The sequence below is a fragment of the Hakea prostrata genome, chromosome 5 (assembly GCF_041222555.1).
Source record: "Hakea prostrata isolate BN-2017 chromosome 5, UWA_Hpros_2, whole genome shotgun sequence".
In the NCBI taxonomy this organism is placed as follows: domain Eukaryota; kingdom Viridiplantae; phylum Streptophyta; class Magnoliopsida; order Proteales; family Proteaceae; genus Hakea; species Hakea prostrata.
The window spans coordinates 52,196,493-52,210,515 of NC_142604.1; the positions used below are offsets into that span (position 1 = coordinate 52,196,493).

The following is a 14,023-nucleotide window of genomic DNA, read 5'->3' on the forward strand; positions in this document are numbered from 1 at the left end:
GGGTTCATACCTGGTCCGACGCTCGACCCCGGTCGAGACGGAGAGATCCGACTCGCTCCCGAGCGAACCGGATCCGGAAGATGGCTTGCTGAAGAAGAAAGCTTATACGGCTGCAAGCGCGCCCTAATCCTACTTATGGATTAGGGTAATCACCCTAATAATGGCAGACTCGAATTGACGGCTGCGGATAATCATTATCGAAGGGATAATCATCACATAACCTAAAGGTTATCTCAGGAGTCCTCTACTAGTCCAAACTAGTAGAAGTCCATTGCTCAACAGATCTAACTGTTAGGATCCAACGACTACCCGAAGAAGGCTCAGGTGCATCCAACGAAGGAGATTCGAAGGTACACTCTATATAAACCTCACTACCATACAAGGTGAGGGGATCGAAAAAGAATACTATCTGAGACTCAGGTTCAAATACATACTGATAGACCTAAACTATCAGGGATCTGCTATCTAGATCACCTTTCCCAGTTCTTCATTCCTTAGCTCTGCGCTTCTAGCAGAGCCGTTTGTGATTAAGTTCATCAACTGACTTAGCCTTTGGAGGTGGACTCCCGACCCCAGCGGTCGGGCCACATCTGACGCTTTCATTTTGCAAGACATCACGAGGAGATCTAAGGGCTGAGCAGATTTTGGACGCATCAGTAACTTAACTTGATTTCTTTCTACTTTTCTGCTCACTCTCTCTTTCTTTTGATCACACTTATACATTTGGTATCATTTTATTCCGCACTCTGATTATCTGTTTGTATCTTATTCATGATATCTTTTATTATTTGCTTTTACCTTGATTATTATTGTTCATGATTGTGTTATCGCATATGTGAGAGGCATGGTCCCTCGATGCTTGATCCCTGGACTGTGGGTCACATACTCGGGTATGCCAGGTAGGGTACCGGCTAGGTGGATGTGACAATAATAGTGAGCTTTATAGCTCAGTAAGCAATATAGACAACCATGTAAGTAAATCAGCCAAACCATCATGCTTCCTTTATCACATCAAAGTCATATAGCATATGTATTCCAATTTTCTTTTCATTTTTCTTTTTCTTTTTCTTTTTCTTTATTAAACCAGATTGGGCGCCATCCCGATAGTGGATTGGTAACTGTTGTTATAGGCAAACTCTACTAAATATAAGTGATCACTCCAGCTACCCTTGAAGTCAATTACACAAGCCCTAAGCATAGCTTCCAATATTTGAATAGTCCTTTCAAATTGGCCATCAGTCTGAGGGTGAAAAGTTGTGCTGAAGTTTAATCCAGTGCCCAACACCTTCTGTAAACTTTTCCAAAAACTAGAAGTAACTCTGGGATCACAATCTGACACAATAGAATTGGGTACTCCATGTAACTTCACAATCTCCTTCACATAAAGTTTGGCCAGCTTGTCTAGGAAGGAAGTGTAGGTCTCCAATATGTTGGAGTGAAATTGGTGAGAAGCAAGTATTGCATTGGGACCAAACCTAGTACAACAGACTTGTGAGAAAATAAAGTTAATACAAAAGAGGATGAAGACTGCTCAAAGTAGACAGAAAAGTTATGCAGATGTGAGAAGGAAGCCCTTGGAATTTGAGGTAGGCATTAAAATTTTCCTAAAGATAGCACCAATGAAGGGTGTGGTGAGATTCGGCAAAAAGGAAAGCTAAGTCCAAGATATATAGGGCCATTTGAGATTCTGGAAAGAATTGGAGCAGTAGCATATAGAGTTACCCTACCTCCATATTTATCCAGTATATATGATGTGTTTCATGTTTCTATGCTGAAGAAGTATATAGCAGACCTTGCTCATGTGCTACGATACAAACCATTGGAGTTGAAAGACGATCTTTCCTATGAAGAGAAGCCGATTGAGATACTATAACAAAAAGAGAAGAAGCTGAGAAACAAGGCGGTACCATTAGCCAAAGTGTTGTGGAACAATCACTCGGGTCAAGAAGCCTCATGGGAGCTTGAATCCGATATAAAAGGCTCAATATCCCCAACTTTTCAATTGATCAGGTATGCAAATTTTGAGGATGAAATTTATTTTAAGGAGGGGAGGATGTGTGATGCCCCACATATTTTATATTATTATTTTATCATTGTGTGTGAATGTGTCAGTCTTTAGGATTATTAAAGGATCCTGATGGTTGGTTTGATGGTTTAATCAAATGATCAGTGTGTAGTTAAAGAATAGCTTAAATGAGACTAGATTCCAATTGTTATTTTGGTCGAGGTCAGACATCGCTTGCGGGTCCCACAATAGTAGAATTAGACTGAGCTGAAATAGAGGAGATGATCAACATGGTTTTCTGAACCCAGAGGTACTAATATTAGCACCTCAGAGTGGGCCTTGCGTAAGATAATAGAGTGGGCCCACGAGCCCATACAGAAGCCCATTATTTAATTAAATATATATGTGTATATATTATATTATGTATAAAGTAAATTATATATATATATATATATATATATATATATATATATATATATATATATATATATATATATATATATATATATATATATATATATATATATATATAATACCCTATCATAATAATACTATCATACTACTATCATAAAAATATGAACTCAAGGGACATGGCTACATTTCATTTCCCTCCAATACCCTTATGTATTCAATCAATTAGACCTTTATATTAATAATAAATAATGGCCATAATGGTCAATTAAAAATTTTGAAATTATTTGAATCAATTTAATTATCATTTTCTCTCCTCATTTTTCAAAGAAATCATTAACAATAACTAACCTATAGAATACGAAGAATTTTTCAGGAAAACCAAGAAATGTTAATGAAGGGGGAAAAAAAAAACTGAATTAAAAACATTTAATTTAATCAAAAAATCACATATATGAATGCTTTAAAGAGACCAACTGCGATAACCGCACCCCTTTCGTTAACCAACTACTTTGTCCTTCCACGATAAGCCATGGGTAATGTCTCCAATTCTCCCCTTAAACAATTCCTCTTCCTCTTCCTCTCTCTCATCGTTTTCTTCTCTTCGATCCTCCCCACGAAAACTTGCAACCTGATACTCTGAAGAGCTCTCCTTCTTTGTCTTTTTTTTCTTCTTTTCTTTCCATGTAAACACTTTAAGCTTTCTCATGAATTTATTTACAAAGTTCCATTTACTTATCTTAAATGATGTAACTCTTAACATCATGGTGTCAGTCTTCTCTCTTTGGTCATGTAATGTTTAATCTATCTACTTAAGAAGAGGATCAATAAACTGAAAAGCATGGGTGACCATTTCTTGCCATGCGCGAGCGGGTTGCCTCGGATTTTGTTGACAGAGGTTCTTTGGTTGCCCATTGTTCCAATTCTTCGGTGTTTTTAGTGGATTTTTTAATAAAATAATTTAATGTAAATTAGGAATGTCATGATATCTTCCATTGATTTCCCAGTTTGTGCTATAACTCTTGTGCATACTGTTTGTGAATTTTAAAAGTAACCGCAAGCGCACGGTATCGTGTAGCTAACGGGTCGATCTCAAGGAGATATGCCACTTATAATTCAACTTCTTAATAGTAATGCGAGAGTGGAATGATTCAATTTTTGTTAACTAATTAACTAATTTAAATGATCCTAATCTATATGTCTAATGCAATCGAATTGAAACGAAAAATAAATTAAACACAATCAATGCATAAATAAAAGACAGGAAAAAAAATGTGAACAATAACAAAGCAATAAACAAAGAAATAAACAAAGCAATAAAAGGAAAAGGAAATAGCTAAAATGCAGCTGCAACACCACCTGTCACCAGAAGCAGAGGCACGACTGTAGGCTTGCTCCGGTTATGTGGTCCGAGATAATGAATGAATAGGCAGAAAGTAAATAACAAAGCAATAAACAAAGCAATAAAAAGAAAAGGAAATAGCTAAAATGCAGATGCAACACCACCCGTCACCAAAAGCAGAGGCACGACTGTAGGCTTGCTCCGGTTATGTGGTCTGAGATGATGAATGAATAGGCAGAAAGTAAATAACAAAGCAATAAACAAAGCAATTAAAGGAAAATGAAGCATTAACCAAAGAGAGGCACGACTGTAAGCATCTCTGATCAAGGATCCAGGGGAAGGGAGAATAATAAATAATGCTGAAAGTAAATCATAAATTAAGAATATGGAGGGGTAGATAGAAGCGGGAATGGAGGGAGGAGAGAAGATTAATAAAAAAGATTACTTACTTGCGAATTGAACAAATGATTCGAATCTCAACCAACCCTAACAACCAAATCTAGATCTAGAATGATCTAAATCTGCAATTGCTAGACCCAGAGAAAAACGAATCTAAAAACTTGAAACTTGAACTTGAATTGCATTACATAAAAATTAAATCTAAACATTGAATCTAGAAATTTAAAATCTTACAACTGCAAGCAAAGAAAACTAGAGAAAGCCTAAATAAACTGAAGAGAGAAGAAATAATGCTTCTACTAAGCTCTAGAACACGTTCTCCTTTGATGGAATATGATCTCCTTTTATAGAGTTTACATGAGATATGAAGCACGACTGAATTTGAACAAAACTCAGGGTTTCTATCTGACTCAGCCAATTAGGGTTTTGACGTAGTAATCTTGCCAACTTAGAGAGATCATCTGCGTAATTCCACCGTTGGATTTGAGGTTTAAGTAGTCTTGAAGCTCTCCTCCAAAAATCAGCACGATCGGACATCGAATGACCGTTTGATGAAGGGTTTGATCGAAACTGGGCAGAGGCATTCAAAAACGGGATTTTTCCTCTTTTTCTTTCTGAATATAATTCTTTTTCCTCTTTTTCTTTCTTTAATTAAATCCAAGATAGAAAATAAGATATTGAGGTATGCAAGGACTCTTTTCCATATGGACTCTCTCAATAATATCTTTGTAGATTTGATTTAAAATCTCAGCCGTAGATCAGATTTGCCTTCTTTATCTCTTCAATATTTCGGAGTTGACCCATAATCACACATCTCTAGCCCATCATGCTCCAGATCAGGCTCATTTTCGCATTTGAGAATTTGAATGAACTTCTTGACGTGTAAAATAGCATGATTCAAGCCTAATACTCCAAATATTTGCTTAAATCTTGAAAAGTCCTAAAATTTGCAAAAACAACATAAAACCCGAGGTAACTCCACTCTAAGTGTATAAAATGCATGCTTTATGCCTAAGATTTCACACATAAATGTGCTCAACACATACTGTTGTAATGCCGCATCACATTTCACCAGGTTCAACGATTAGAGCTTTGTTCGTTTTCTTTATCGCGAACTACGAATCTGTCTTTTTGTTTCTCTGTAATTGTTCAAAGATTCACAAAGCTGCTTTGGAGGATTTCAAAGGTAAAAGATTTTGATGAACCAATTACCAACCAAGTTAGTGTTCCAAATTATCTCTGATGATTTTGATCATTCACAATTTAGTTTATTTTGATTATTCAAGAATTCATGCCAGTAGAAAAATGATTAATCGCATGCGTTGGTAGTGGTAGACAATTCGGCTTCGAATTTCAGAGGATTCATTTTTAGTTATGAATGACAACCCATTTGATAGTTTGACTCATAAATATATGTATACAATCTAAAGTCCTGTTATGTTTACATTTGACCTTTCAATAATATCTAGTTAAGTACATATAGTCTCAAAGGAATATATACATCCACAGTCAAGTTAAACAAACATTAGTTGCAACAAAAAGAAAAAGAGTTTCCATCTTCTACTGGGCATTGTCGGTGGCAGCACCCTTGCCCTTATCATGTATCTGAGGACCTGTCAACATTTACAATAGTGAGCTTTGCAGCCTAGTAAGCAATATATACAACCATGTAAGTAAGTCAGATAGTTCATCATGCATCAATTATCACATCAAAGTCATATAACATCATGCATTCCAATTTTCTTTTTATTTTCCTTTTCCTTTTTCATTATTAAACCAGACCTAAGCATTACCTGTGGAGAGAGCACCATTAGTCTAAACCACACAAGTGGCATCAATCTTTAGAGGTTCTCATGAAGAGGTTCTCTTTTTATTCTTTTGGCACAAGGCCAGGTGTTCTCTACAGAAGGCCATCATCAGTTTAGTATATCTTTCCACTTTTCAGTGTTGCTTCATGCCCTCCCATTTGGGTACATTAAGTACCAGGACTTACAGAAGCCATTACATTTTATTTCTTTATTATTATTTTCTCTCTTTTCTTTTCACTTTTCAGTCTTGCTTCATGCCCTCCCATTTGGGTACACTAAGTACCAGGATTTATAGAAGCCGCTTCATGCCCTCCCATTTGGGTATGTTAAGTACCAGGACTTACAAAAGCCGTTAACATTTTATTTCTTTTTCTTTTACTCTTTTTATATTCAATTTCAGTATTGCATTACTATGCTCTGTCCATTTCAATGTACCTTTTGCATTTCGATCATCACTTAGTCTTATCTAAATAAGACTAGACACAATTCATACAATCCAATCATTTAAATATGAAAGCATGATAATCTACATTTAACAAGTATAAGCATCATTTCCAATCCATAATTCAACATCTCAAGAATACCATCAACTTTTCAATCCAAGCAGTTCAATCAAGTCATTAAGCTGTTATCCAATACATGCATTTCTATTCCATTCACAAAATAATATATCATGCATTTCCATAAATTGTGTAAGTGAGTAAATAAAATCAATTCTATATTAACATGTGAATGCCACATGTCTATTAAATGGAATCACCCACTTATAACATATATAGGTTAGCCAATATCACTTACCAGTTTTTGTTCCATGTGTTTGTGTGTCTTGACCCTATTTCAGTTAAAATCTGCTCTCTCTCCTGTATCCTGAACAATTAATGGCTATTTCGAATAAGCAGAAACCAACAGGGGGTTTTCCTCTTTTTTATTTTTTTCTCTCCTCTTTCTTTTCTCTCTCCTCCCCACGGTCTTCCTCTCTCCTCTCTTGTCTTTCTCTTCTCTCTCCCCTTCTTCTCAACTCTAGTCCACTCCTCTCTCTTCCTTAAATGTTCTGCAAATTTTGAACTTCACTCTCTATTTCCTTTTTCTCTCCTCTTCTCCAATTCTTCTTTCTTTTCTACGTTATTTCTCTCTCTCCTCCTCTCCACTACTTCTCTCTCCCCTCTTCTCCACTTCTTTTCTCTCCTCCTTGACTCCTCTCCACTTCTTCTCTTTGTTCTCTCCATTCTTTCTCCTTCTCTCACCTCTCTTTTCTATCTCTTTTGTTTCTCTCATTTTACATACATAAATGTTACATACTAACATCTACTAGTCTCTGTACTACACTAGCTAAATTTCTGAGTGCTCCCACTTCCTCTTAGGTATGTCTAGGGGTGGTAACAAACTTGAGGGTCGTTGGTGTTTTGCTTCTACCAATTGACAAGTCATGCATTTCTGTACATCCTTCGGTAGCTCCCTCTTCATATTGTTCCACCATAAATTCTCTTTCAGGTCTTAATACATCTCTGTCACACTAGGGTGCACTGAATATGGGTTGTTATGTACTTCCTCATCAGTTCATGTTTCAACTCTTCATCTTAAGGCACACACAACCTTGATTTATATCTAATGATTCCAGCTGAATCAAGACCGGTAACCAACCCATGAGTGGACATCAAGAGCATCCTGTCCATTATATGTGGATGACCATTGAGTTAAGGAACGTGATCAGACAAATGCCTCCCATTGAGGGTTCCATTCATAGGTGGGAAGATATTGAACCAAAAGGGCACTAGGCATGAGGGGAGGTATCTGGACCATATGTAGTGCGAGACTATAAGACCTTGCATTGGACCTAAGTATAACCTTGACACTCGCCAAATTTCATATCAAACAGTGATGTGAGAGAGTAGTAACTTATAATCCCAACCATGGTTGACAAACTATATCCAACAACCATGGAGAACCCAATAGACGTCTCTTGTTGAGGGAGAATGATTGAGACCACCCAAAAGAGACAGGTGATTTTCTTAATGTGTGTCTACCCTAGATACTTCATAGTAGAGTTAGGCACATATCATCATAACCACACATTACTATATTTTGTCATTTATTTTTATTATCTTCTTGTGAGTATGATATGAAAATTATGGTTGAATGCATGACATGAATATTAGTTATCCTCACTGAGTTCTATGAACTCACTCCTTCATTTTTGTATGTTCTTAAACTTCTCTTTAGGTTATGTGGACCCCATTCCCATGGGTCTTGATCAAAGAAGATGTGAATGCACATGATGCTCCATGCTCGTGTCGAGATTGTTCTTATGGAGTTGCCTTCCATTAGAGTTTTCCTTAGAGTTTTTCGTTGCAAACAAATTATCCTTTTCTTCTCAAACTCTGATATTTTAGTTTTTGATTTGAAGTTTTGGACGATTGTAATCATATTTCAGATTTGATAATTTAATACTTGAACTTGATTTATTCTTGTCCATTTAGTTATGCTATATCATATGTTGTATTGAATTGTCACTAAACCTAGGTCTTGCTGTGTATCACCCCCATGGGTATTCGAGTATGGCCAGATCAGGCTAGGTGGGGTGTGACAGTGGGACCCATAATTGATGTCAGATCTCTACCAAAATACTAATTGGAATCCAATTCTATTTAGGCTATCATTTAATTACACTCGAACCATTTGGTTAAACCATTATGACACATGGTCCAATCACCTTGGTCCTTTAAGAATCTTGAGAATTGAAACATTCCAACACAATGATCAAATAATAATATAAAAAAAAGCGGGGCATCACATTGTAAGGGTTTGATTTTCTACCCACCATATTGAAAGAGAATCACTAGTGGGAATCTCTCGAGGCTAGGAGAAGAGTGGACGTAGACTTGTAAAGTCGAACCACTATAAAATACTTGTATTGTGAATTGTGTGTTTGCAAATTTGTTTAAGTTCAATTTCTATTGCTTACTTTCATTCAATTCACAATTTATCTTGTATTTGCAATCAAACCGAAAAATTGGGAAATTCCACTAGTGCAACCTATTCACTCCCTCCCCTCTAGGTTGCTTTAACAATTTTTATACCTCCAATGTGAGTGGGCAAGTGACTAAGATATGTTGCACTGAAGCTTATGAGTCTCCACAAAAGAGGCGTGTAGAAGGAATTTGACATCATCTTTGCAATAAAATGTTGGCCATAGGTAGTTTCTAATGTAGTGATTTCCATAGAAAGTTTAGCACTCAGGGGAGGGGGGGGGGCGGTGCCATTTCCCTTAAGTGGTACCAGTTAAATGACTCTGATTGGATAGCAGTTGATTTTTAATTTTTTTTTGGGAAATGTAGCTTGTTACCATGGGGTGGGAATTAAAGTACTAATATACGCCGCTGAGGAATATATATATATGAATTTTTTTACTATGAAAATTGAGATGATAACAATATAAGAAAAATATACTTGGATTTATACCAAATCCAAGGTGCGAAATTCAGGCAAATTCTCCGGTTCCCCCCTGGGCAAACCTAGTGAACAGCCCAAAATTTTGCCGGCATTTCAAGGGCAATTTCATTGATTCTATAAGAGAAAGAGTTCCCCAAATCCAGCCTCTCTCATTCTTCTTCTTCCGTTCTTCGATTGATGATTTGTTTCGTTTAGGGAGATTTCATGGATGTTTTGCTAAGGGCATGCAGAAGTGGAGACCTTGAGGTTCCCATCATGGATGATCTATTCTTGCGGGTCGCAATGGGCGAGAGTAGCAAGCCTATAGTGATGGAGGAACAACAACCACCATTGCTAACTCCAACATAAAATCCGACAGTTGAAGCTAAGTCCATCATCATGATCATCTCTGTAAATGTTCACAATTAGAGATGTGCGAGCTTCTATCTCATGTATTAGGGATCAATCAATTTACCATTTGAAGAAATGTGTTTATGTGAAAGACTTCTCTTTTGGAGGTACACCTCTGAAATTCCTATAGCAACCATAAAAAGGACTCCAAGGGCGGTGATAAGTTGATTTCATTCATATTATTTTATATGATTAATTTACTATATTTCCATGTATTTACAATTGTTTTATATCAATTTACCCTAATATAATATGAAAATGAATATGTAGCACCCTTTCCTTTAATTTCTATAATTTTGGTAATTTTATATATTTCCTAACAAATTCTAATCAAGATTTATTACTTTTACGTGTAGGAAATTATCAATCAAATCTGGGTATTATTGCAAGAGTCCTACCTCAAGTCAAAAACATAGAGAGAATGAGTCCTTGCATGCTTCTATGTTTTATATCCTATTTAGGATTTGATCAAAGAAGGGAAAAGAGGAAGAAGAATCCAATTCAAATAAGAAAGAAGAATCCCGTTTTTGAGTGTCTGTGTCCAGTTTTGATCAAAATCTTCATCGGATGGTCATATGGTGTCCGATCGAGCCGATTTTTGGAGGAGAACTTCATGAATTCTTGGTCTTCAAATCCAACGGTGGGATTATGCATTTGAGATCTCTAAGTTAGTCCAATTTATACGTCAAAACACTCCTTGGTTAAGTCAGATAGGACTTTGAGTTTGATTAATCTATAAAAGGATAACAAAACTCTAGGAAGAAAAGGGAGGACGTTTTTGGGAGCTTTGGAACACCAGAGAGAACCTTCTTGGAGCTTTGGAGGAGCGGAGAGGTCGAACCAGTAGATGTTGGTTGGCTTTGGAGATCTAAAGTTTGGGAATAAGTTTTTCTTGATCTTCTTTCAATGTTCTTGAACTCCTCTGTAATGTTTTTTATTTTGAATATGAAATAATTTAGTTTTTCTAGGGATCAGATGTAGCCTATCTTTGAATTCCCACTCTTGAATTCATCAATATAATTTTGAATATTGTTTCCTTTGATTGAGTTTTTTTACTTCTATTCTTCATGCTTTTGATTAATTGGCCACTAATCAACTGATTTGTTAATCATAATGAACTGAGAGGGGATTTATGTGTTTAGTTCATTGGAGTAAAAGCCATGAATTACATGTAGGATAGAGATATACTTACATGGTTTGTGTAGTTGTTACATGGGAATCCATAGAATTTAATGATTTCTCAGTTGTTGTAATCCACATAGAAATATAGTGGGTTAGCAATTGAGGGAATTTCTATTAGTACTCGAGAGAGACTAGTAGATAGGGAAGTGAATCTCGACTATCAATCAGGAAAATATTTCTCAAATTATAAAGAGGGAGAAAATGGTGGGAATGCTTAGTTATGGTGAAATCTGACCCCTAGGTCTTTAGTAATTAATAATCTCAATTTAACTTTCAATTTGCAATATAGTCTAGAATAATTATCTTCCTTATTATTTGTTCAAATAAAATTGGTATAATTAATTTGGTACTTAATCTATAGTCTTCAAGGGATCGATCTTTTATCATTATATTACTTGTTACGACAGAGTACACTTGCGTTGTTATTTTTTCACAACAAGTTTTTGGCGCCGTTGCCGGGGACTATTAGATTAATATCAATATCAATTACTGCTAGTTTTAATTTGAATTCTTTTATATTTTTTTCTTTTATATTCTTTTATTTTATTTGTAGTTTGTGAATTTGAGTTTTTTCAAGTCCTACTAATTTTGCATGAGAAGGAGAGGAAACGATAATTTACTTCCTTTTGGTCCTAAAATTGAAGCAACTTGTCGAAGGAACTCAAAAGCAAAGAATGACAGAAAAAATTCATCTTCCACTTCTAGAACAATGGATCTTGAAGTTGAAGCACCAAGGCGCAAGACTTTAGGAGAGTATGTTGCACCAACTGTGAGAGATAATAGGACAGCAATAAGGCACCCACCTGTAGCAGCTAACAACTTTGAAATCAAGCCTGCTATCATTATAATGGTGCAAAATAATCAATTTTCTGGATTGCCTAGTGAAGACCCAAATCTTCACATTGATGGGTTCTTGGACATTTGCGACACATTCAAGAGCAATGGCGTTACTGATGATGCCATAAGATTGAAATTGTTCCCTTTCTCATTAAGGGACAACGCTAAGAGTTGGTTGCATTCTCTACAATCAGGATCCATCACTACTTGGGATCAAATGGCTCAAAAATTTTTGGTAAAATTCTTTCCACCATCTAAGACTGCTAGTTTATTAACAGATATTTCTATTTTTTTGCAGTATGATTCGGAAACACTATTTGAGGCATGGGAAAGATTCAAGGACTTGCTAAGGAAATGTCCACACCACGAAATAGAGCAATGGAGGCAAGTTCAGATTTTTTATGATGGTCTATCTAATTCCACAAGAACATTAGTAGATGCTGCAGCAGGAGGATCAATCATGAATAAGGATCCAACAGAAATTTTTGATCTTTTGGATGTTATGGCCTCAAATGCATATCAAAGGCCAAGGGATAGAGTTGCCCCAAGAAGAGTTTTGAAGAGGAATGAAACTGATCCCATGACAGCCATGGCCGTCCAACTTGAAGCATTAACAAAGCAAGTAGGGTTGTTAGCAACTCAAGGCACCAAACTTCCAGCTGTGATATGCAACTATTGTGAGGGAACACATTCTAGCAATGAATGTCAAATGGCTAATCCTTTTGAGCAAAATCAGTTAGAGCAAGCAAAATATGTGGGGAACTTTAATCGACAGAGCAATCCATATTCCAACATATACAATCCAGGGTGGAATGGTTACAGTTTCTTCACAATTTATGCAGAAGCAAGAGATGACCAATCAGAATATTTTTGCATCCATTAAAAATTTAGAAGTACAAATGGGGCAACTCGCCCATGGGATGAATCAAAGGCAAAAAGGATCACTGCCTAGTAATACTGAGATAAATCCTAGAGAGTATGCAAATGCTATTGAGCTTCGAAGTGGAAAAGTATTAGAAGAACCTTTCAAGAAAGCTGTAGTAACTGAACCCTCTTCTGAGGCGGTTCATGATGAGCAAAAAGATGCAGAGGAATACGTTAAGGAGGAGGAGAAGCCAAAATCCAAATTGTTTCCAGACAATTCACCACCTTATAATCCACCCATTCCATATCCTCAGCGGTTCAGGAAGCAAAAACTAGATAAGCAATTTTCTAAATTTCTTGATGTATTTAAAAAATTGCATATTAGTATTCCTTTTACAGATGCTTTGGAACAAATGCCGAGTTATGTGAAGTTTATAAAAGGCATTCTTGCTAACAAGAGGAAACTTGAAGATTATGAGACTGTGGCATTGACAGAGGAATGCAATGCTATTCTGCAGCTAAAGCTTCCACCTAAGCTAAAGGATCCAGGGAGTTTCACAATACCGTGCACTATAGGAAAATTTTCTTTTAATAAGGCTTTATGTGATATTGGTGCTAGTATTAATTTAATGCCTCTATCTATTTTCAGGAAACTAGGCATTGGAGATGTCACGCCCTCCCAGCCGGTACCCTATCTGGCATACCCGAGAGTGTGATCCACAGCCCGAAGATCAGGTATCGAGTGATCAACCTCCCACATAAACAATAACATAATCATGAACAACCATAACAAGAGTGCGGAAGATAAATCATAGATTCAATAAAGAAAGAATGAATCGTAAACGAAACGGAATAATAGATATAATCAGAGTGTCAACAGATAAGTAAAGTGAAGCAAAAATCCCACTTTACATCCAGCGGAAAAGTAGCTCGAAAGAATAAACTAGATAAAAGCTAATCCCAGTAGCAAGTACATTGGGTAACTAAATTATTCTCCACTTTGTAGACGACATCCTTGTAGGTGTAGATCTCATAGATAGCACAAGGACGCTTCCACTCAATGGTCGGACTAAGCATCGTACGGAGCATAACCACCCGTGGAATCTTCGAGTAATTGTGGTAACCGCAATCACCTTCCCGGAGATATGCCTCTTCGCCTTGCGCTTCCTCATAGGGACCGTCATAGTATTCCGTACTGCGGGATAGTCTAACAACATTGTACAATAAAGGAATGAGTTTCAAAGAAACTCGGTAAAGCGATTAAAATCCATAATAACATAAATGGCGAGAATTCCGGAACAAACATAAATGCAATATGATATGAGACAAACAATG

General features: G+C 36.5%; 1 protein-coding gene and 1 non-coding gene across 2 annotated transcripts; one reads left to right on the forward strand and one right to left on the reverse strand.

Moving 5' to 3' along the window:
- The first annotated feature begins 11,696 nt into the window (after window positions 1–11,696).
- On the forward strand, window positions 11,697–12,707 carry LOC149016473 (uncharacterized). The gene has a single exon (XM_089156763.1). It carries the CDS (start codon window positions 11,697–11,699, stop codon window positions 12,705–12,707), a length of 1,011 nt encoding a protein of 336 aa, XP_089012889.1.
- On the reverse strand, window positions 12,090–12,196 carry LOC149016474 (small nucleolar RNA R71). Its single transcript, XR_016173749.1, has one exon. It is a non-coding gene; the product is annotated as a small nucleolar RNA R71 (small nucleolar RNA).
- Window positions 12,708–14,023: the final 1,316 nt, after the last annotated feature.